This window comes from Geotrypetes seraphini, chromosome 7 (genome assembly GCF_902459505.1).
Source record: "Geotrypetes seraphini chromosome 7, aGeoSer1.1, whole genome shotgun sequence".
NCBI lineage: Eukaryota > Metazoa > Chordata > Amphibia > Gymnophiona > Dermophiidae > Geotrypetes > Geotrypetes seraphini.
Genome location: NC_047090.1, coordinates 143298509 through 143324071, shown reverse-complemented (window position 1 = coordinate 143324071; position 25563 = coordinate 143298509). Strand labels below are relative to the sequence as shown.

The 25563-nt window shown below is 44.1% G+C and overlaps 1 protein-coding gene across 5 annotated transcripts in view; it reads right to left on the bottom strand.

Moving 5' to 3' along the window:
* The window catches only part of KIAA0586 (KIAA0586 ortholog), a 397462-nt gene that overhangs the window by 242430 nt on the left and 129469 nt on the right, over nucleotides 1-25563 (bottom strand). For all 5 annotated transcript variants that reach the window (XM_033951201.1, XM_033951204.1, XM_033951205.1 and 2 more), the window contains 2 exons: nucleotides 22154-22411; nucleotides 11371-11548 (listed from right to left, as the gene is read on the bottom strand). In XM_033951201.1, coding sequence (XP_033807092.1) covers nucleotides 11371-11548; nucleotides 22154-22411 — 436 coding nt within the window. The remainder of the gene's footprint in view (nucleotides 1-11370; nucleotides 11549-22153; nucleotides 22412-25563) is intronic.

Here is a 25563-nt window from a genome sequence, read left to right as displayed (position 1 = left end):
GATCACTTCTCTTCAAGAGTTTCACTTTTTAAAATCTTTACAATACCATCACTTCACATTCAATTTGATTCTTAATCTTTGGGGGAGTTTTAAAGCAGACCATCCTGATTCAGAGGTAATTAGATTGAAAAGAATACATTGTTCAGGTTTCTCTTAGTAAAGATCTATTTTTGATTACACAAATCTCATTTTGTGAAGCAAAAGGAACTTCCCAAAATTTATAAGGGTACAAATCAATCTTCTCATCATTTGTAACCAAAATAATGTGGCAGCTCTAGCCAGGTTGCTAAATACTTCCTATTTAACTACTGAAAGACATCAATAAAGGTTTTAGAAATAGGAGCAGAAGTCTAAGTTGAGGTAAACTAGAAGTAAACTAGAAGGGTAAAACATAAGAGTAAGAGATAAATTACTTATTTCTCTCCTAGTCTTCACTCCCAACATATACTCACACGCCAAGGCTCTCTACAGCATCTACACTAAAGTAATTCTTACTCCTACCCATCCAGGTACAACACAAGAAGAACAACTTTCTCACAGCCAACTACTCATCCCCACTACCCGCCCCCCCCCCACCAAAATGAAGCTAATCCCACAAACACACACCCTGGCCACCCTACTGATAATCCTCCTCATTACCAGTTGGAAAGCAGTAGCAAACAAACTTACCAGCTCCACAGCAAACAAAATCCAACACCACAACAGGAGAACCCCAATAGTTAGAAGCTCAAACCACCAAACCAGCGCTCAACATCCCATCACCTTAGCCTGGAGAAGAAGACCACACTTCCCAAGACCAAACCTCAACCTCCTCCTAAAACACTCATCTACCCTGAAACGACTCACAATTTCCAAACAGATATCACCACTCTAACATGTGCCTACTTAAACATCAGAGCCTTAAGACCTAAAACAGAACACATAAAAAACTTTATAAAAAACAAAAACCTAGACTGCCTTTTCCTCACAGAAACCTGGTTAACCTCAGACGCAGATCCTAGAACAGTGATGGCGAACCTATGGCACGCGTGCCAACTGTGGCACGCGAAGGCCTTGCAGCTGGCACGCGCAGGGCCGCCATCAGGGCAGTACTACCAGGGGGTGCACAGGAGATAGAGCTGAACGGGGACGATGGGGGGCCCGCGGGGTTAAATATAACTCGAGCCGCGAGGCTCGTCTTCTACTCCGACTGCCCTGCAGCTCACACAGCCGATCGGAAATCTTCCCCGACGTCAGCGCTGACGTCGGAGGGAGGGCTTAAGCAAAGCCCGCCCTCCGACGTCAGCGCTGAAGTCGGGGAAGATTTCCGATCGGCTATGTGTGCGCGGCAGGACAGGCAGGAAATAGAAGACAAGCCTACGCGGCTCAAGCTACATTTTGTTGAGAAAGTTGCTAAGATGGGCTGGGAGACAAACGGGGAACACAAAAGGGGGAGGGAGTGCGTTTTGGACACAAGGCATGAACTTGGGAGAAAGGAAAGGAGGGAAAGATGCTGAGGTGGGGGAGGGAATGGGGTTTTGGACACAGAAAGCATGAACTTGGGAGAGAGGAAAGGAGGGAAAGAGATGCTGAGGTGGGGGAGGGAATGGGTTTTTGCACACAGAAGGCATGGACTTGGGAGAGAGGAAGGGAGGGAAAGAGATGCTAAGGTGGGGGAGGGAATGGGTTTTTGGACACAGAAGGCATGAACTTGGGAGAGAGGAAGGGAGGGAAAGAGATGCTGAGGTGGGGGATGGAATGGGTTTTTGGACACAAAGCATGAACTTGGGAGAGAGGAAAGGAGGGAAAGAGATGCTGAGGTGGGGGAGGGAATGGGTTTTTGCACACAGAAGACATGGACTTGGGAGAGAGGAAGGGAGGGAAAGAGATGCTGAGGTGGGGGAGGGAATGGGTTTTTGGACACAGAAGGCATGGACTTGGGAGCGAGGAAAGGAGGGAAAGAGATGCTGAGGTGGGGGAGGAAATGGGTTTTTGCACACAGAAGGCATGGACTTGAGAGAGAGGAAGGGAGGGAAAGAGATGCTGAGGTGGGGGAGGGAATGGGTTTTTGCACACAGAAGGCATGAACTTGGGAGAGAGGAAGGGAGGGAAAGAGATGCTGAGGTGGGGGATGGAATGGGTTTTTGGACACAAAGCATGAACTTGGGAGAGAGGAAAGGAGGGAAAGAGATGCTGAGGTGGGGGAGGGAATGGGTTTTTGCACACAGAAGGCATGGACTTGGGAGAGAGGAAGGGAGGGAAAGAGATGCTGAGATGGGGGAGGGAATGTGTTTTTGGACACAGAAGGCATGGACTTGGGAGAGAGGAAGGGAGGGAAAGAGATGCTGAGGTGGGGGATGGAATGGGGTTTTGGACACAGAAAGCATGAACTTGGGAGAGAGGAAAGGAGGGAAAGAGATGCTGAGGTGGGGGAGGGAATGGGTTTTTGCACACAGAAGGCATGGACTTGGGAGAGAGGAAGGGAGGGAAAGAGATGCTGAGGTGGGGGAGGGAATGGGTTTTTGGACACAGAAGGCATGAACTTGGGAGAGAGGAAGGGAGGGAAAGAGATGCTGAGGTGGGGGATGGAATGGGGTTTTGGACACAGAAAGCATGAACTTGGGAGAGAGGAAAGGAGGGAAAGAGATGCTGAGGTGGGGGAGGGAATGGGTTTTTGCACACAGAAGGCATGGACTTGGGAGAGAGGAAGGGAGGGAAAGAGATGCTGAGGTGGGGGAGTTAATGGGTTTTTGGACACAGAAAGCATGAACTTGGGAGAGAGGAAAGGAGGGAAAGAGATGCTGAGGTGGGGGATGGAATGGGTTTTTGGACACAAAGCATGAACTTGGGAGAGAGGAAAGGAGGGAAAGAGATGCTGAGGTGGGGGAGGGAATGGGTTTTTGCACACAGAAGGCATGGACTTGGGAGAGAGGAAGGGAGGGAAAGAGATGCTGAGGTGGGGGAGGGAATGGGTTTTTGGACACAGAAGGCATCGACTTGGGAGAGAGGAAAGGAGGGAAAGAGATGCTGAGGTGGGGGAGGGAATGGGTTTTTGCACACAGAAGGCATGGACTTGGGAGAGAGGAAGGGAGGGAAATAGATCCTGAGGTGGGGGAGGGAATGGGTTTTTGGACACAAGGCATGAACTTGGGAGAGAGGAAGGGAGAGAAAGAGATGGTTGTGTACACGGGGAATAGAAGAAAGGAGAATTTTTGGTCATAGGGAGGGAGGGAGGTACAGACAGTGCTATACCAAGGTGGGGGTGGGGGCGGTCTGCCCCAGTTTTACGCCCCAAGGAGGTGCACAGCTGGCCACCCTCCAGTGTTCTCCCTAGGCTGACAAACTGCGTCTCTTTAGCCACTTGAGTGCCACCGCCGCCATTGGGAACAGGCCGGTGCCAAGTTCTCCCTGCTTTTCCCTGTGGGGCCGACCAACTCTCACCACCTGCGTCAATTCTGATGTCGGAGAGGACGTTCAGGGCCAGCCAATCGCTGCCTGGCTGGCCCAGAACGTCCTCTCCGATGTTAGAATTGACGTCGACTGGCGAGAGTTGGTCGGCCCCGTGGGGAAGAGAAGCAGGGCGAACTCGGCGCCGGCCTGTTCCCGATAGCGGCAGTGGCAGCCTATTCCCCAGTGGCGGTGGCAGCATTTTCCCAATGGTGGTTGCATAGGGGAGGGCAAGGAGAAAGAAAGAAAGGGGGGGACAGGGAGCCAAAAATAAAAAAGAAAGAGGGCTGGGTGAAACAAAGAAAAATGGGGCACGGAGAGAGAGAGAAAGACAGACATACAGAATGAAAGGGTGTATGGAGAGAGAGAAAAAGAAAGAAGGGGGCAGGGTGAAACAAAGAAAAAGTTTGGGGAGGGAATGAGGTCTGGAGGAGAGAAAGCATACAGGAGGCTGAAAAAAGGGAAGAAATATTGGATGCACAGTCAGAAGAATAAAGTGCAACCAGAGACTGATGAAATTACCAAAGGTAGGAAAATGATTTTATTTTCAATTTAGTGATGAAAATGTGTCTGTTTTGAGAATTTATATATGCTGTCTATATTTTGCACTATGGCCCCCTTTTACTAAACCGCAATAGCGTTTTTTAGCGCAGGGAGCCTATGAGCTTCAAGAGCAGCGTGGGGCATTCAGCGCAGGTCCCTGCGCTAAAAACCGCTATCGCGGTTTAGTAAAAAGGGAGGGGGAATATTTGTCTATTTTTGTATAGTTGTTACTGAGGTGACATTGCATAAAGTCATCTGCCTTGACCTCTTTGAAAACCCGCGGAATATAAATGATAATTAACATTTTCTCTGCGTACAGCGTGCTTTGTGTTTTTTTTATTTTATTTTTTTTATTTTCAAATTTTACAGAAAGTGTACAACATATTAAAATACAATTGATGAATACACAATATCACTTTTTTATCTAATATATCATATTCTAAAATATATTTTTTTTCCCCTCTCCCTCCCCCCACCCTTCTATTACTTTTCATTCATACATTACATATTGTATAACATATTATAACATATTATGTAAAAATAATTTTCATTACCCCCCCTCTATGTGTGTCACAAAAAAGATATTTAAAAGAAGAAGAGAAATCCTACTATTTATTCATTGCAGTATTTTGTCAATGGCCCCCATATTTTTATAAATTTAGTATATGTCCCTCTTTGTATTGCTATTGTTCTTTCCATTTTAAATATATGACATATTGTATTCCACCAAAATGTATAATTTAGGTTATTATAATTCTTCCAATTATTGGTTATATGCTGAATGGCAACCCCTGTCATAATTAATAAAAGCTTGTTATTTTCTGGTGAAATTTGACTTTTTTTCCTCATCATCATTCCAAATAATACCGTATCATATGATATTGCTATATGATTTTCCATCAATTTATTAATTTGTGGCCAAATTGAATTCCAAAAAGTTTTAATGTAGGGACAATGATACAGTAAGTGATCTAATGTCCCTGGTTCCAGATTACAGTGCCAGCATTTATTGGACTTAGAACTGTCTAATTTTTGCAAACGTGTAGGGGTCCAAAAAGCTCTATGTAATAAAAAGAACCAAGTTTGTCTCATAGATGCTGACACTGTACATCCCATTCTCCAAGACCAAATTAGTGGCCATTGAGATGCATTAATTTGATGCTTAATCTCAATGCTCCAAATATCTCTTAGACCATTTTTTGGTTTTTTATTCAAATATCCAGATATTAATTTATACCACAATGCGGCTTGATGTCCTAGGAAGTCTGCTTGAAAACATAAGAACTTTAAACTATATTGATTATTCAATGTTTTCCATTCAGGGAACCCAACCTGAATGGCCTGCTTCAATTGCAACCATTTAAAACTTTGTGTTTTATTAAGACCAAATCTATGTTGCAATTGTGAAAAATCCAGCAGTTTACCTTCTGAAATAACGTCATCTAAAGATCTAATGCCTGCAATAATCCAGTTCTTCCAAAGGATTTGAACTCCGCCAATTTTGATCTTGGAGTTTATCCATAAAGATTGATTAGTTGATTTGTTTATTGGGAAAGGTGTTAATTTACTTATAAATCTCAACGTTTTCCAAGTATCCATTAAAATTTTATTTTCTTTGTATCTTCTAGGCATGTTAATACTTGGAAGTTGAACTAAATTTAGGGGAAACATAAGGCGCCATTCCAAATATAACCAATCTGGTGCATTATCTAAAAGTTCTGAGAGGATCCAATACATACCCTGACGTAGAATATAGGCTTGATGGTACCTATAAAAATTTGGAAAATTTACCCCTCCCTCCTTAATTGATTTTTGCAAAGTTACTAAAGCTATTCTAGGTGTTCTACCAAGCCAAAGAAATTTTGTTAAAATGCTATTAAGCTTTTTATAAAAGGACCCCTGAAAATAAATAGGTATCATACTCATTTGGTAGCAAACTACAGGTAAGATCATCATTTTAATAGTTTGAACTCTCCCCCACCAAGAAATATGTAAGGGGTTCCATTGCCGTGCTTTGTGTTTTTAAAATTTTATTGTTGGTAGATCATTTTGACTTGGCCACAAAGGTAAGGGGGAGGGAGGGGAGCTGCTGAAAGAGTCTACCTTGACGTGGTTGCAGACTTACAAATCTTTTGGTCAATGAGTGCGGCGACAGAGAAAAGTATGTGTGTATTCGGCCCATGAATGAAATCATTAAAACATTATAAATTGCCAATAAATTGAAATGAAAACCAAAGGATTGTGAATCAAATTGATTCTCTGACAATACAAAGATTCCAACCTTTAAAAATGATGTTACATAATTCAGGCAACTTTATAAAGAGTTTTTAGATACTAAAATCTTGTTATTAAGGTTTAATTGACGTGCTGGCACTTTGAGGAAATTCTTTGGTTTTGTGCGGCAGTTTGGGCACTCGGGCTCAAAAAGGTTAGCCATCACTGTCCTAGAATAACAGAAGTCTTCCCTCAGGGATACAAAATAACAGTGACCTACAGAGAGAAAAAAAGAGGAGGAGAACTAGCAATCTTAATCAAGGACTCCCTAACCCTAAATATACTCAAAAAAATATCCACCCCACAAATGGACTTCCTTGCCTGCCATCTCTCAAGCACTACTCTAAAAAACTCACTAAACTGCATGCTCTGCTACATAACACCAGGAAACTGGACCACAGTAAGACCTGAATTTGAAAACTTCATATACCAAAACTCATTAACAGCAGAATACAACCTCATCCTAGGAGACCTAAACATACACCTTGAAGATCAAGCATCCAAACCAGCAGAAAACTGTCTATCATTTCTCAATGCCTTATCCTTCCAAATCCTAAACCCACAAACCACGCATGAAAAAGGACACCAACTTGACATCGCAGCCTTCATGACCCATCAACCATCCTCCCCAGAAATTCGAACACCTAATGGAACCTGGACCTCATCCCTCTGGTCAGACCACTACACATATACCTTCAACATCAACTGGACCAAGAACGATACCATACCTAAACCCAAAAAAATAACTTACACCTCACGCAAACACATCAACCTCTCCAAATTCTGGACAAAAATAGATGAAACAATCCAGGACTGTGACCCCAAGGACTTCATCTCACAGTGGAACAATCTGACTACCAACATCCTTGATGAACTAGCCCCACTATAAACCAAAACTAGAATCAGCAGAAGATCAGATCAATGGTTTGACAATGAACTACTCCTACTTAAAAGACAATGCAGACAACTAGAAAGAAAATGGAGAAAAACTAATCTAGATCACACGAAAACCGCCTGGAAAAAAACTAACAAACAATACAAAATACTACTAAAGGACAAGAGAAAAACACATTACACTAATCTAATAGGCACAGAAACCCAAGATCAGTGTTCCCTCTAAGCGGGCGGGTGTTGTGAGCAAACTTTTTTCACCGTGAGCCAAAAATATCGGGCGCCAGCAAGTTATGAGCCAACTCGCCCGATTCTCCTCTCGCCGCCCTGCCATCTGCCGTACGCCTCTTCCGATCGTGCGCTGTGACGAGAAACGTGTGCGCTGCGATGTAATATTTTGTGCGCCAGCGCACGCCAGCGCAGCTTAGCGGGAACACTGGTTCAAATGGTTTTATTTATTTCCCCAAATTTATTTTTGTTATACGCATTGAAAATATTTGATATTGCGTTTAAATCAAAATCTCAATAAACTTGAAACGAGTGCCCGTGAGATTGTGGGAGGGTTAAATACTCAAAACTTAGAAGTTTTTGCTACGCCAGCTTTCTGGTATCTTTACATACAGTGGCGTACCTAGCATATGTAACATCCGGGGCCCATCATTTTTTGGCACCCCCCCCCCCCATCTGTAAGAAAAACATGATTTTTAGTAACAAACCACACGTCACACATGAGTACCTAGGAAAAGGCAGCATCTTACATATTGCAGTGAGCAGTACATCAATACACCCATTGTAAAACTAAACAAGCCAGACCAGCACAGATCAATCCTACACCGTCAATCCTAACAGAAAACCATGTCTTTCGAACACACAGAACACAGAAAACACCTTCGCCTAGTAAGGAATATGTAATCACAAACTAACCCCTCCCTCTTTTACAAAACTGTAGTGTGGATTTTAGCTACGGAGGTAACAGCTCTGATGCTCATAAAATTCTGAGCATCAGAGCTGCTACCACCAAGGCTGGTGCTAAAAACGCTTCACAGTTTTGTAAAAGGGGGGATAAAATAAAAATACATAGACAAAGGTTAAATTGAACCAGCAAGAAGCTGGACTCTGCATACAATGCTTCACAGAAACAGTGACACATGTCTCCTAAAGCAATAAATAAATAGAAATTTTTTTCTACCTTTGTCTTCTGTGGTTTCTCCTTTCCTCATCTTCTTGTAACTCTCTTCCTTCCATCCACTGTCTGCCGTCTCTCTTCCCCTATATGGCATCTTCTCTCCTTCTATGCCCCTTCCAGAAACTGTATGCCTCCCCCTTCCATCTCTCCTTTCACCCCATTGGTCTGGCATCTCTCTCCTCGCCTTCCCTCTCCCACACCTCTCCTCATAGTCTGGTATCTCCCCTTCCCTGATTCTCTGGCATCTCTCTCCTTTCCTTTTCTTCCATCTTTCGCTCCCCCTCCATGCTCTCACATCTCCCCCTTCCTTTTCCCTTAGACTGGCATACCTTCCTCCTACGCTCCAAGCCCTGGCATCTCCTTTAATTCCCTCCCTCATCTTCCTTCTCCCTCCAGCTGGGTACCGCAACACTCTTCCCTGCAGCTCTGCACTTCCCCACAATTGCCATGCTTCGGTTCCTCTTCTTCCTTCCTTCCTCCCCCCCCCCCCCCCCGCGGGACCCTGCGGCACCATCAACTCTTACTCCCTCTAATGTCGGCCCTGCAGCTCCAGACTTCCTCGCACCTTCTCCCCTCCCCCTTTGGATCGCTATTATTTTAAATGTTATAGCCGCGGAGCTGTATCCATCAGTGGAGATGTCTAACCTCGGCCTGCCCCGGAACTCTTACTGCAGCAGCCGCCCGTCTAGGCAGGAACAGGAAGTCACTGTTGCAGTAAGAGTTCCGGGGCAGGCCGAGGTTAGACATCTCCACTGATGGATACAGCTCCGCGGCTATAACATTTAAAATAATAGCGATCCAAAGGGGGAGGGGAGAAGGTGCGAGGAAGTCTGGAGCTGCAGGGCCGACATTAGAGGGAGTAAGAGTTGATGGTGCCGCAGGGTCCCGCGGGGGGGGGGGGGAGGAAGGAAGGAAGAAGAGGAACCGAAGCATGGCAATTGTGGGGAAGTGCAATCCCCCCAATGCGTCCCCTTACCTTACCGACGCGTGTGTGCGCTGTGAAGAGAAACTTTGCGCTGCGATGTAATATTTTGTGCGTGAGCGCAGGCCAACGCAGCTTAGCGGGAACACTGCCCAAGATACCAAAAAACTATTCCAAATATTAAAAAGACCTAACAGACACCAAACCCTACATAACCACTAACAATACCCCACTCCCTTCAGCCACCCTCTTAGCAGAACATTTCAAGAACAAAATTACAAATGCCACAGCCACCCTCAATTATACCTCATCCCACCGAAACGAACTCACAATTCCTCACACAAAGAATCAACTGCAGCTGACAAAACATGGAATCAATTCCCCAACATACAATGGTCTGAATACAATAAACTCTACAAAAAGTACAGCCATGCATCCTGTGACCTTAACCACTGCCCATCATATCTCCTTACAACCTCCAGCAAAAAATTTTGTACTCTTCTTCTGCAATGGATACAAACCATGCTCACTGACGGCCTTTTCCCAACTGATCTCAACGAAATCATCATCACCCCAATCCAAAAAAGATCCAAAAGGACCAACAGACCAACCATCCAACTACAGACCCATTGCCTCAATACCTCTATATGTCAAACTAACAGAAGGACTAGTAGCCAAACACCTCACAAACTATCTAGATGACCATGATATACTTCACCCCACGCAATCTGGCTTCAGATCAAACTTCAGCACAGAGACATTACTAGGCTCTCTCATTGACACAGCCAGACAACATCTCAGCACAGGAAAAAAAATGCTTCTCATACAACTAGACCTTACCACAGCATTTGACCTGGTAGATCATAACATCCTACTGCAAATTTTGGATGCAATAGGCATCTCAGATAAAGTATACTCTTGGTTTGAAGGCTTCCTAAAATCCAGAACATACAGAGTAAAATCAGATAAAGTAAAATCTGAACCTTGGTCTAGCCCCTGCGGCGTACCACAAGGATCCCCACTATCCCCTACTCTCTTTAACCTATACACTGCATCTTTTGGAACATACCTGGATGATCTAGGCATCACCACCTACAGTTATGCAGATGACATTACCATTCTCATACCTTTTGATCAACCAAAGACCGCCATGACAAACACACTACACCGAACACTAGAAACAGTAGCAACCTGGATGAAAGATCACAAACTGAAACTCAACACAGACAAAACTAAATTCATCCTCCTCGAAAACGACAAAGTCCCAACCATAACCAATATAGAAATTAACACAATCAACTATCCCATTCAAACTACCATAAAACTACTAGGAATGACTATAGATCGATGCTGCACCATGCAACCGCAAATAAATAAAACAATACAGAAATCCTTCTCAGTTATGAGAAACCTAAGACAAGTGAGAAAATTCTTCGAAAAAACACAATTCAAGCTTATAGTACAATCTCTAATCCTAAGTCTATTAGATTACTGCAACATCCTCTACCTCCCCTGCCCTGCTACAATGACTAAACAACTACAAACAATCCATAATACAGCTCTGAGACTCATCTACTCACTGAGAAAACACAACCATATTACAGAAGCATACATCAACTCACATTGGCTACCAATCCAACAAAGAATACTATTTAAATTCTACTGTATGTTATTTAAAACCTTAAACGGAGACAGCCCAACCGCCTCATCCAAACCATCTCAATCAGATATAGAAAAACACACACCCCATTCACACACCCCTCGATCAAAAAAGTAAAACAGAAAAAACTATACGACGGCCTGCTGGCCACTCAAGCAGCTAAACTAGATAACCAAATCTCCAATCTACTGATAACGACACCAGACTACAAGACGTTCAGAAAAGAAATAAAAATTATACTCTTCAAGAAATTCCTGAAACAGCCATAACTTCAAACTTACCGTCCTCCCTCCCCATCTCTTCCCGCCACACAGAAACTACAAAACCTACTCTTTACCTCTCTAGAAAGGACAAATGTTCTTCCATTGTAACCCAACGTTTTTCATCTCTTTTGTAATCTGCCTTGAACCGCAAGGTAATGGCGGAATAGAAATCTCTAATGTAATGTAATGTAATACTTTATCTTACCTTTCACATGCTCTATCACTTTAGGCCTCTGAAGTTTGGATTTAGGGGAAGGAGAATTAACTCGAAGATATGGTCCTTTTTTAAGAGTTCTGCGGTGACCCTGATAAATAGCTTTGCCATACACCTGTGATAGAAATTCTTCACTTGTTAGAGCTCTTTCAGGTGTTGGATGAGGGACCTGCATGTAGAAACAGAAAAACAATGCAGAACAGAAATAAAACAGCAGATAAGGTAATATGGCCCATCTGCCACTTTTGTATTTCCTCCCTCACTAACCTATTGAAAAAAATGTTTTGTTCCCCAATTTTACCAAATTGGTTATTTTATTTTCCAATTTGCATTCACAACTTCACCAGCTTCTCTTAGTTTTTCTAGAAATTGTTGCCTGTCTCTTTCTGTGATCTCTTTTAGTTTATGAAGGCTAATCTCATGATCCTCATCTTTTCAGCTACTACATTTGAGAATGAAAGTGACCTTTTTAGCTCCTACTTTTATTTACTTTCTTACCAAAAGACTTATCTACCTTGAAGTTTCCTAAACAGACTGTGGAGGCTTAGAGTTGCCTAATATTGTCTATTATTATCTGGCTTCAAAATTAGTAGGGTTGCAAGTTTGGTATAGTCTAGACCAGGGGTGCCCAAAAGATCAATCTCGATTGACTGGTAGATCGCGTTGCCTTCGCATTCTACTTGCTTTCCGACTCAGAAGCACCGAACCGACCAACTTCCCCCACCTGACGTCAATTCTGACCTCGGAGAGCAAGTTCCGGGCCAGCCTGGCTGCCTGGCTGGCCCGGAACTTCCTCTCTGACTTCAGAAATGACTTTGGGGAGAGGAAATCTGATTGGCCCGATGCTTCTGTGTGGGGAAGCAGGGAGAGCTTGGGGCAGTGGTGGTTTGGAGGCCTGTTCCCCGATGGCGGTGGAAGTGGCTTGGGAGCAGGCAGGGAGACAGAAAGAAGGGGGAGCAGGGAGACAGAAAGAAAGAAGGGAAAAAGAAAGAAAGGGGGGACAAGAAGACAGAAAGAAAGGGGGCATGGAGAGAGAAAGACAGAAAGAAAGAAAGGGGGATAGGAAGACAGAAAGAAAGGGGGGCAGGGAGATAGAAAGGAAAGACAGAAATAAAGGGGAGGGGGGCATGGAGAGAGGAAGAAAAAGTTGACGGAGGGAATGAGGTCTGGAAGCATACAGCAGGCTGAAAGAAGAGAAGAAATATTGGATGCACAGTCGGAAGAAGAAAGTGCAACCAGAGACTCATGAAATCACCAGACAACAAAGGTAGGAAAAATTATTTTATTTTCAATTTAGTGATCAAAATGTGTCCGCTTTGAGAATTTATATCTACTGTCTATATTTTGCACTATGGCCCCCTTTTACTAAACCGCAATTAAGTTTTTTAGCATAGGGCATTCAGCGCAGCTCCCTGCTTTAAAAACCGCTATCGAAGCTTAGTAAAAAGGGAGGGGGTATATTTGTCTATTTTTGTATAGTTGTTCCTGAGGTGACATTGCATAAAGTCATATGCCTTGACCTCTTTGAAAACCCACGGAATATAAATGATAATTAACTTTTTCTCTGCATACAGTGTGCTTTGTGTTTTTTTTAATTTTATTGTTGGTAGATCATTTTGACTTGGTCATTTTAAAAGTAGCTCGCAAGCCCAAAAAGTGTGGGCACCCCTGATCTAGACCATGGGTGTCCAACCTCAGCCCTCACCAGGTCAAGATTTCCCCAACGAATTCATGAAATATTTGAAAAAAATGGAGGCAGTGAATGCAAATAGATCTCATGCATATTCATTGGGGAAACTCCTGATAATCTGAATGGATTGCAGCCTTTGAGGACTGAGATTGGACACATCTGGTTTAGACTAAGAACATAAATGGCATGACTTGCACAGCAAATGGGGGTCACAAGTTGGCAGTTTTATTACATTATCCTCCTCATTCTTTTCTTTGCCACTTACATTTACGTACCAAGTGCACATGTAAGTTATGGAAAGATTAGGTTCCTACCTTGGTAATCTTCTTTCTTGTAAACCCTCACTCTATTCCTAAATACTCATGAAATGGGATTGACTACCCGAGATCTCTTCTTGGAAGCTTCATTAGCATAGCTTTTTGCTCCTCCTCTCTTACCTCTAGACTGCCCTCCAACTTCCAGTGTGTGACAAAGCAGACAGCCATTCTTGTAAAGCAGGTATGTCCAACAGGTAGATCGCGGAGGGGTCAGAGGTAGATCATCAGCCCCACTTGGCTCCATCTCTCCAGCAGCTCGCCCCATCGCTAGAAGAGAGCTCGTGCAGGCAAGTTGTCTGCCGAGGGCTTGCCATCACCGCTGATCATTTGCCTGTCTTTTTTCCCTGTCTGCGGGAATCTTGCCTGCGGGTATATTGGGGGCGCTAGTTGTTTTTGTGCCAATAGTTTGTGGGTACCTCAGGGGGCCACCGCCCACACCCCGCGACGATATGCCACAGGCCCGGCATAATACCTGGTCTCCTGCCTCTCAGAATCACCCATTCCTGCCCTCGCCCCAACACCCTTTAGAAGTGTTGTATACTGAGCGATATCCATTTGCCCAGGCTTTACCCAAATACACTTACCATATTAGTTGTATCGTGTGCTGGTCGTCGGTCGTTTTATAGTTCGAATTAAACGTTTTCAGGCAGGCACAACAAAGTGTCAAGAATTTGGTGATTTTGACGGGATTTTCCAATTTTGTTCTAACTTGCCTATGCCTTGCCTTCGAATTGGTTCAAACCACTGTGACTTCTGCTTGCCTCTGCAATTTTATTTTGCCTAGCCTTTGCGCCTTGAAACAGATCCATCTTGAAATGGTGGCTTCCGAAGCTGTTCTGCTCTTCTGGACTGTGCCAACCAGCACAAACAGGTGATATGACAAACAAAATTCATTCATGACTTACAAATACCTCAGCAAAAGTTTGCACACATCCAGCAATTTCAACATCATGTCATGTTTGCTCAAACTCAAAAGCGTAAAAACTGGCAAGCGTTCCTCCTGGTTGATGTGGAAACTAGAAACTATTTTTGGTATAAAGGAGGGGACAGTGTGCAGGATCATGCTGGATTACATAATCCGAAGAAAAGTATCTCTGCAGGACAAGCCTGAAATTTGGACACTCTGCCGATTTGATGTAATGGCCACCAAAAATACTGTCTTGGCAGTGAGATCCATCAAAGATTCTTGGTTCAACGGCTCATAGAACGGACTCACCAGCGACCTGAGAACCAGATTAAGATTACAAATTGTAAACTGCTGACGCAGAGGAGGGTGGAGCAGTAGCACGTCTTTCTGGAACCTGATTACATCCAGATGAGCAAAAAGAGAGCCTCCTTGGGGCTTAGGGCGAAAGCAGGAAAGCCTGGCTACCTGAATTTTTAGAGAGCAAACCGCAAGGTTCTTTTCCAGGCCTTCTTGAAGGAAAACAAGTACCACCGAGATCAACGCCGAGCTCAGGTCTTCGCTCTTCCAAGAATACCAGGTCTGAAAACATTGCCAGGCCTTAGCATACGCTGCAACGGTCAACTTCTTGCTGCGCAAGACAGTAGCAATCACCCCAGCCGAGTAGCCTTTGATCACTAAAGCTGCATGCTCAAAAGCCAGGCCATAAGACCAAAGTGGCCTGGATCTTGCAGGGCTATTGGGCCCTGCGTGATGAGGCATGGCTGACAGGGAAGTTTGAGACACCAATCTAGCTGCAGAAAAACCAGATCTGCATACCACAGATGTATTGGCCAATTGGGCGACACGAAAATCACTCGACCCCAGTGTGCCCTGATCATTTGCAGGAGACTCCCTATCAAGAGTCACAGAAAAAAGGCATAAAAGAAGATCCTCCTGTTGCCATGGCTGAACCATGGCATCCAATCCTTTGCTTCCTGGTTCGCAACAGAGACTGAAGAACTGAGCCACCTTTTTGTTGAACACCAATGCCATCAGGTTGAATGTCGGACATCCCCATCTCTTCACTATACCTGCAAAGACTCTCCAGGACAGTGACAATTCTCCTCGATCCAGAGTTCGACAGCTGAGATAATCCATTTACACATTGCCTACTCCTGCTGCGTGTGTTGCTGAAAGCGCTAGATGGTTTTCTGCCCAGCAAAAAAGCATTTAAGCCTCCTGCTGTAGAAGAGCACTTCTGGTGCACTTCTTTTGTGCTCTATTGAATGGGGCATTTAACACCTTTCTGAACAGATGGCTGTGCTGGCTCAAAGATCACATCAGAAATTCACTTTTAAATCCATCAAATTAATATACTTTAACTCCAAGTAGAAATTGTAAAACCATATCATTTTTACTTTAAGTTCCTCAGCACAAACAATCTATTGGGTCAGGCAATAATTCAAATTCAAAATTCATAACCCCAGCAACATTAACTATATCATGCTAAATAAGCACTTCCTGAAGTGGTTGCTACTCGCCCAGTGGACAACATCTATGGTTGCGACCATTGACCCCAGAACCTGCAAGTATTGCCAGGCTGATGAGGTGCGAGTGTTCAGAAAGGCACAAATTATTTGGAGAAGCTTCTCCTTACATGACTGGGGAATAAACACACTGTTTGCTCCTGTAACAAACTGAACTCCCAGGTATTCCAGGTCTTGTGTCGGAATGAGGTGATTCTTCTGAAAATTGTAACACCCAACCTAATTTCAGCAGCAGCTGAACAACTAGATAAACTGCTTGGTGTCCTTCTGACTTCGATGGGGCTCTGATGAGCCAATCATCCAGATACAGATGGACTCAGATACCAAGTCTGCATAAGTGTGCTGCTACAACAACTATCACTTTGGTAAAAGTCCAAAGTGGTGTAGCCAGCCCAAAGTGCAAGGCCAGGAACTAGAAGTGATGTTGCAAGATGTAGAACCTCAAGTAATAATAATAAATAATAATAATAACAGTTTATATACCGCAGGACTGTGAAATTCTATGCAGTTTACAAAGGTATTACAAATCGAGTGGAATAAACAAAGTTCAGAGTTAGTGAATAACTGTTCTAAAGATCATTTGTTGAGGGCTAAGATTGTATAGATCAGTTACTTAAGTACTTCAGGAACAGATGTGTTTTTTAGGCGTTTCCTGAATTCCCTATAAATAGTAGGCACGAGCAGTTATTCCAGGTCTTTACCCCATAATGCTACTTGATGTGAGAGAAGATGTTGGTGATGACTTTTAAATTTACAACCTCTAACCGGTGGAGAAACAAAGTTCGGATGTGAGGTTCTCCTGAATCTGTTGGTTGTGAAGGAGAAAAGGAGAAAGTACTGTGTTCTGGAAAAATGGGAATATGAAGGTAGGCCTACATCAAATCCAGAGGAGCCAAAACTTTCCCCGGTATGACTGAGGCAATCACCAACCTCACTGTTTCCATTTAGAACAGAGGAATTTTGAGGGCTGAGCTGATCATTTAGAATTGGTCTCCAGTCTTTGGAGCCCCTCTTAGGTATGATGACGTATATCAAGGATCTGCCGAAGCCCAAGTCAGATACTGGAACAGGTTCTATTGGCCACTATATCCAGTAATCTATGGACAGTGGCTCTGACCTTTGCCTCTTTTACTGGTTTCCCCGCTGGGGAGTCCACCCTGAATAGATCATAGAGGGCATCAGCCACATAATCCACTCCAGCGATCAAAACCAGAAGATTCTTATCTATGATAGTGTCAGGATCATAACGCAGCTTGGAGTGACAGGCTCTGGCGACAAAGGATGCCACTACAACCACTCTAAAACCCAGGACCGCAGAATCAAAAAACCTTTTGAGCACAAAATCTGTTCTGCAGTCTTGGGCATCCTTCATACCACACTGCCTTCGCTGGGAAGAGAATTGCACTTAGTAACCTGTGCCACCAAAGAGCCCACCTTTGGAGAAACAAAAAGCTGTTTAGAAGTATCCGCCATCAGACAGATCTTAGACATAGCCTTGGCCAATCATAGAGGACCTTCCGGCACTTCCCAGCTATCCATGAGCATCTTCGTGATGTCCAGATGGTCAGGAAAACAAAACAACTGCGGCTTCATGCTACTCATAAAGGAGCACTGCGCTGTTGTGGACTAAGGAGTCTCTAATTTTAACTCATGAAGGGATTCTGAAATGATCCCTATCAGCACCGAAGGCTTGAAAAGTCGCTCCACAGAGGGATCTTCCCCAAGATCTAGAGAGTCACACAGATCTGGGTCCTGCAGATCTGCAACTGCAGCCATATCATCCACTGCGGGCGTGTCTGTGAAAAGGCATGATATCATCATCCCGATCATCTGAGTCATCGTGAGTCATGGCTCTATTGCTGGGGACCCTCACACTAAGGGGAAGGGACCCCCGGCGCTAACAGTGCTACCATAGTAGGCGGATTCACCGAACTCTTGTTAGCTAGATAAGCTTGAAACATGTTAATAAACTCTGGGGGAAATCCTTGCTCCTCAATGGCAGGGATCTCCTCTATGCCCTTTTTAGAACCTTTTGAGTTTTTCCAGAATTTTGGTGCCAAATCACAGATGCATTTTGCCGGGGATGCACTTGCGCTGCCCCGTCCCTATTTTGGGCTTTTTTGGCAAGTCCTTGGATGGACTGAGCACTAGAACCCCCCCAAAGGGGCAGAGGGAGCTAAAGCAAATGTTACCTCCCCACCCCTCACACGCCATATGGAACACAGATGTTCATCCAATAGCCATCTTCTGCAAACAGGGAATGAATCTGAAGTATCCTGCCCTGAAGAGTCCATCCCATCAAATCAAGAAATCCAAGTTGGCCACCGAGTGACTTCAGCGTTAAAATGACCCGGGAAACTCAAATCAAAAAATAAAAAACAGTGATTTTAGGATTTTTGGGGTGATGAGACCTAGGACTAACCTCCAAACAACCCAAAACTTAAATCTGCTGACCCACCAAAATCAATCTCACAGGCTGTCTGCCTGTTACTCACTGTGCCACGCTGTGTGCTGGAAGCTGTAAGATGGAAGCTGTATCAGCTTACTGGGAGATCCTCTGCCTCACAAAGCCTAGAAATTGGACTGCCTCTCAGACCCAAAGTACCAGTTGGAGACTTCTGTCCCTCCCAGAACCAGCGCACAATCCTGGATACACCACCACAGAGCCACGCAGCCTGCACTCAAACTGCTAGCGACCAAACTGAGATTGCAGGCTGTCCAGGTGGGTGCAATCCCAAGAAGCCAACCTCTTGGAAGCAGGCTTTGGGCTAGATTCACTAAACCCACCAATAGTGTTTGCGATCCTGTATCAATCATGCAAATGAGGGGAAACGGCATGCACAGCTTAGGCAATAAAATTCTAGAATTAGAGACAGAGATAACGAACGCCGACCTCGATATGATAGCGATATCTGAGACTTGGTTCACAGACTCACATGGGTGGGACATGGCTATACCAAGATACAACTTAATTCGTCGGGACAGAGAGGGAAGAATAGGGGGTGGGGTAGCACTATACACTAGAGATAACAGCAAAGTCACCAGAATCACAGATGTCAACTACACCGGGGAATCACTCTGGGTGAACCTGGCCAGAGGAAACGAAAAATGCTTGTATCTGGGTGTGGTATACAGGCCCCCAAAACAGCAGGAAGACAGGGATATGGAACTAATCAAAGACATTGAGAACATCATTTTGCGCGGGGACACGATACTGCTAGGGGACTTCAATATGCCCGATGCTGATTGGAAGACACTTTCCGCTACTACCAGCGGCAGCAGAAGGCTTTTAACCTCCATAAAAGGGGCACGACTCAAACAAATGGTGCTGGAGCCCACTAGAGATCAGGCAACACTGGGCCTGATACTCACCAACGGAGAAAGCGTTTCAGAAGTTTCGGTAGGCGATACGCTGGCCTCCAGCGACCACAACATGGTATGGTTCAACATCAAGATAGGCTTCACTAGATCAAACACAGCAACAAAGGTCCTCGACTTTCGGGGCACTGACTTTAAACGCATGGGAGACTTCATCCATCAGGCGCTACAAAACCAAGCTGAAACCAATAATGTAGAGGCTATGTGGTCAATCCTGAAATGCACCTTACATGAGGAAACAAACCGCTATGCAAAAACAGTAAGCAAACGACGGAGGAAGAACAAGCCCCAGTGGTTCTCTGCAGAGATCTCGGATCTTGTTAAGGAAAAGAAAAAAGCTTTTATTTCCTACAAGCATACAGGAAACAGGGTGGCAAAAGAAGACTATCTGACCAGGTCTAAGGCAGTCAAAGCGGCAGTCAGAGAGGCCAAGATTCAAACAGAAGAACATCTAGCGAAAAACATTAAAAAAGGGGATAAATCCTTCTTCACATACATTAGCGACAGGAAACGAAACACAGATGGGATAGTACGTCTCAGGAAAACAGACGGGACCTATGCAGAAATGGATTCTGATAAAGCCAAAATACTAAATGAATACTTTTGCTCAGTCTTTACCTGTGAGGCACCGGGGACCGGTCCACAACTGCAGGCAAGGCAAACCTCGGAAGTCCCGTTTCAAAATTTCAAGTTTACACCCAGCAACGTCCATGGCGAATTATCAAAACTCAAGGTGAACAAAGCCATGGGACCGGACAATCTACACCCCAGGATTCTTAGGGAGTTGTGTGATGTCCTGGTGGAACCGCTATCCGTGCTGTTCAGTCTTAAGCAGGTGGAGAAAGCTGCATCCAAGGCTAGACAAATGGTGGGATGCATCCGTAGAGGTTTCATCAGCCGGAGGCCCGAAGTCATAATGCCCCTGTACAGATCCATGGTGAGACCTCATCTTGAATATTGTGTTCAATTCTGGAGACCACATTATCAAAAAGATGTGCGGAGAATCGAGTCGGTTCAGCGAATGACCACCAGGATGGTCTCGGGACTCAAGAACCTCCCATATGAGGAAAGACTAAATAAACTGCAGCTATACTCGCTCGAGGAACGTAGAGAGAGGGGAGACATGATTGAGACTTTTAAATATATCACGGGCCGCATCGAGGTGGAAGACGATATCTTCTTTCTTAAAGGACCTTCAACCACAAGACGTCATCCGCTGAAAATCAAAGGCGGGCAATTTCATGGCAACACCAGGAAGTATTTCTTCACCGAAAGGGTAGTCGATCATTGGAATGAACTTCCATTGCAGGTGATTAATGCCAGCAGCTTGCTCGATTTTAAAAAGAAATGGGATATGTATGTGGGATCTCTAGCCGGGTGAAGTCTAGGGGTGGGTCATTAGCGTGGGCAGACTTGATGGGCTGCAGCCCTTTTCTGCCGTCATATTCTATGTTTCTATGGCCTCAATTCACTAAACAAAATTCAGGAATACCTATTAGGCTGACCGATCAAGAAGAAGTGACTGCTGAGGACCAGTCGCTCATATCTTTTCCTGCTCTCTGCCGCTCTAAAATCCTGCCTCTCTGCCTCTCCCCAGAGCCTGTCTCCCTTGTCGGATGCTTCTTTGGAATCCAGCTCTTCCCCCTCCTTGCTCAGCAGTGGTGGAGATGCCCTGCAGTAACCTGCTCTGCCGGCTCGACTCACCTGCTCTGCCGCCCTTCCCTGCAGCGCAAGCCCGTGGTTTTAACCCGCTTTAAATCCACGGGTTAAAACCACAGGTTCGTGAGTAAAAAAGACGCTACACTGCCATAATAAAGCCTCTTCTGTCGGCGCTTCTGCTTCACTACCAAAACACTTTCAATAGGAGAGAGGAGTTTTTTGACGATCCGTGTGCGAACGCATATGCAGACCATCTGTAGGCAAAGAAGATGGTCTGCGTATGCATCAGGATCGCTCTTCAGTGATCTGTGTTGGGCGTGCCTCCAATTGCCCCCATTTGCATGAGGATGCGTTGTGATTAGTGGGCCGGCCACGGAGCGGAGCGGATCGTATCGCCCATGGAGCATTAAGGTTAGTGAATCTAGCCCTTTGTCCTTAAAGTTGCAGACTTTTTCCTTAAGGACTTTGTCCCACAGCCAGGACTGTCGCCATGGGGATCCTCAGCAGCATGGAAGTACACGAAGCAATGGAAAAATACTTAGATTAAAGAAAAAAAAAAAAATCATGAGCAGAAAAGGTTAGCTCCTACTGCCTCACTTGTAGGAAAACAACTGGAAGTTGGAGGGCAGTCTAAAGGTAAGAAAGGAGGAGTAAAAAGCTATGCTAATGAGGCTTCCTACAAGAGATCTCGCAAGATGGGATTGACTATCCGAGTGTTCAGGAACAGAGTGGAGTTGTATAAGAAAGAATATTAGTACTTCCAAACTATGATGCTGTACTAAAGAGCAGTCTATAAATTAAAAAAAAACATAAACATGACTGTTTCAGTTAGATGCTAAGTGGTATTTTACTTTATCGCACAACTTCCTTAGCATATAAATGCAAGGGGGCATGCACAGGGGAAGGGCATTGGACTGTCCAACAGAATAGTGTAAGTTACAAGTTGAAGTGCCGCATTTAAGCTTGCACATTTATACCTGTTACTGACATGGCATAAGCTGGTGCACCTAAATGTATAATAAACACTTACACAGGCACATAATGATGGTCTCTCACAGGTAATTAAAACAAGACTTCAATATATTTCCAAGCAATTGCTACAATGTTTTTTTGTGGTCCTAAGTAAGGCTTCAGCTAACTTCCAGGCACAAGAATCATAAAGGTTACCATGGAACCATCTTCAAAATCTATATGATGCTTGTTTTGTAGAAAATGAGCCCATCACTAGGAGCAACAACAGTATCAAATGATGGCTCTGCAGCCTGGCTTTGTCAGATTATGGAGGCATATTTCTCACCTTTGATCTCCCCACTTTCTTCTGCCCAGGCTGAAATTGGTTATCTCTTCTCACACTGAGCCATCTTGCAGTTGTCTCCCTGGAAGTGTCTCGAGTGAAGGGTTTCCTTGCAACTTGCCCTGTTTTCCTTGGAGGCTGGTGATCTTTTCTCTCCTCGTTAATCTTTATGCCCTTTTTCTGTGCTTTCCTCGTCACAGAACACACATGATCCTTCTGAACAGAATTCTTTTTTTCAAAATCCATTCTTGCCAATTCATCCTAAGAATATAACAAAGATGTACAAAACAATTTCCAATATTGGTTGTATAAGAAAGAAAGAAAATTTACTATTGCCAGCAAGGAGTCTCAATTGTATTTTAGATGCCTACAATGGATTGATTCCTTCCACTGCTGGCAAACCTAAGTCCTGTTTACTCCAAATGATTATAAGCAAGCTCAGATATGACTACATATAGTAAAATAGTAGATGATGGCAGATAAAGACCCAAATGGTCCATCCAGTCTGCCCAACCTGATTCAATTTAAATTTTTTCTTCTTAGCTATTTCTGGGCAAGAATCCAAAGCTCTACCCAGTACTGTGCTTGGGTTCCAACTGCCGAAATCTCTGTCAAAACCTACTCCAGCCCATCTACACCCTCCCAGCCATTGAGGCCCTCTCCAGCCAATCCTTCCCCAAACGGCCATATACAGCACAGACCATGCAAGTCTTCCAAGTACTGGCCTTAGTTCAATATTTAATATTATTTTCTGATTCTAGATCCTCTGTGTTCATCACACGCTTCTTTGAACAGTCATCGTTTTCCTCTCCACCACCTCTCTCGGGGGTGCATTCACAGGTGAATACATCAGAAACCAGGAATTAAAAATGTCAATATTATAAAGGTAATAAAGGTAAGTCAGTGAACATGATAGGTATCACAACATCTACTATGCAAACAGAAGGAAAAATTAGGTCTTACCCGATACTTTGCTTTCCTTTAATCCTAACAAACCAGTCCAGAACAAATGATTATGTCTCTCCACCAGCAAATGAAGACAGAGAAAAAATAGTCCCAAGAGCTTCATCCTTTAAGGGTATCATGCAGTCTTGAATGTTCAGTATTTCAAATAGCCAGTCGCACAATGATGCTCATAAGATGTATAGCTGACAGTTGTGAAAGATGACTATAGCCAACATGCAACCAAGGCTATAGCTTTAACAATATAGAATAGAGCTCATACTCAACTGACATCCAAGTATTTCACTGAGTCAGATGATATGAGGAATTCATGTGAAGGAAATGAAAAGCAGAAACTAAGAAGAAAACACTTAAAGAAAATCAGACAGGGAGAGGAAATGATGGTACTAGGAGATTTCAACCTTCCTGATGTGGATTTGAATGTCCCAACTGCAGAGAATCGGAAAGAGATTGTGGATGCCCTTCAAAGCGCTCTGATCAGACAAATGGTGATAGTACAATGCTGGATCTGGTGCTCATGAATGGAGAAAGTATGTCTAATGGGTGGATGCCCACCTTGGTAGCAGTGATCGTCATACTGTATGGTTCGATGTAAGAGCTGAAGCGGACAGTGGGCACACAAAACTCAAAGTCATGGATTTTATGAGTACAGATTTCAGTAAAATGAGATGTTCCTGAAAAAATGAACTGATGGGATGGGAGGATATAAATGAAGTGGAAAGACTGTGGTCCAACCTGAAAAGAACTATAAAAATGGCAACTGAACTCTATATAAGGAAAGTTAATAAAAACAAGAGGAAAAGGAAACCATTATTGTTCTCTGAACAGGTAGCTGAAAAAATAAAGGCAAGGAATACAAAAAAACTCAACAGGAACACAAAAAAGAATACTAGATAAAACTTAAAGAAGTGAAAGAAATACGATTGGCTAAAGTGAAGGTGGAAGAAAAAAATGGCTAGAGAGGTCAAAAAAGGAGACAAGACTTTTTTCAGGTATATTGGAGAACGGAGGAAGACTAGAAATGGAATTGTGAGTCTAAAAGATGTTGAGAACTGCTATATAGAAAATGATGAGGAAAAAATGGACGTGCTAAACAAATACTTCTGTTCTATGTTCATGGAAGAAAAGTCTGGCGGGCAAAGTTATAAATGAAAATGGAGTGGATATCATGCCATTCACGGAAGAAAGTGTTTATGGACAACTTGAAAAACTGAAGGTGGACAAAGCCACGGGACCAGAATGACCAGGATATTGAGAGAGCTCAAAGAGGCTCTGGTGGGTCCTCTTAAAGAATTGTTCAATAAATCCTTGGAGACAGGAGATGTTCCATGGCATTGGAGAAGAGTAGATGAAGCAGAAAACTACAGGCCAGTAAGCCTCACGGCCGTTATAGGAAAAACAATGGAAGTGTTGGACTGCTGGGCATCGAATTTCAATGCAGTTTCAGAAATAATGTGAAATGGAAGCTGATTTGAAAACACAATGCACTGGGGGATCATCACTGTGATCCACAGCCACTTCTGCCTCCTGACTTCCAGATCCTGAAAGAGATACCAAATCATCCACAGATGTAGAAGAGTAATGTGTTAATAAGGGCATTGAAAGAGACTTCCAGTCATCCAGTTCTGCTCCGAATGGTCACTAACACTTGGAGCTGGAGTAATACGAGGCGGAGATGCCTACTTGGGAGAAGGATCCCCCTGAGGCGGAGCCATAGCATCCGTAGACAACACAGCACTTCCTGGACCTATTAAACAGGCTTTCTATAAAAAACTGACAAGATCAGAAAAGACTTGCATCAGAGGTCCCGAGAACCCCTGTAAGATCCCAGACTGCGGAATCAGGCTCTCCTCCACCACTACATGCTTTCATTTCACCCCCTTGTTACGCGCAGTCTCCGAGCGGGATCTCTTTCCCACAGACCGTGCTTTCCAGGCTTTTTGGGGTTCTAACGATCTGGAAGACTGATTAGGGGCTATGTCCGAAGCTCCCGCCCCTTCCTCCTGATCCCCATGGAACGCGACCACTCCTTAGTTGTACATCTGCACAAAAAACGAAAGAATTGGGGTTCGTCTGACCTGGGGTATCCATTACAGATTATCCCTAGGCAAAACAAGTGGTTTTGAGGCAGAAAATAGAACTTAGGAAAAAAAATGGCTAAAAATCCAAGATGGCCACTGCCAGAAAATTTGCACCAAAAATGGTTCATTGAAGCCAAACTGAAAAATAAAAAATAGCAATTTAGAGATTCTGAAGGTGGGAGAACCTAACCCTAACCCTAGACACCCTCAAAACTGGATTTTTCTTTACACCCCCCTCCCCATAGGGAATAATGGAGTACTCACTGTGACTTCTGATGCTTGTTAGTTTAAATCAGTCTTCCTGCAGAGAAAGGATTTCAGCACAAGTCTGTTGATGGAGATCTGGCTGCTGGTCGGGCAGACCTCGAC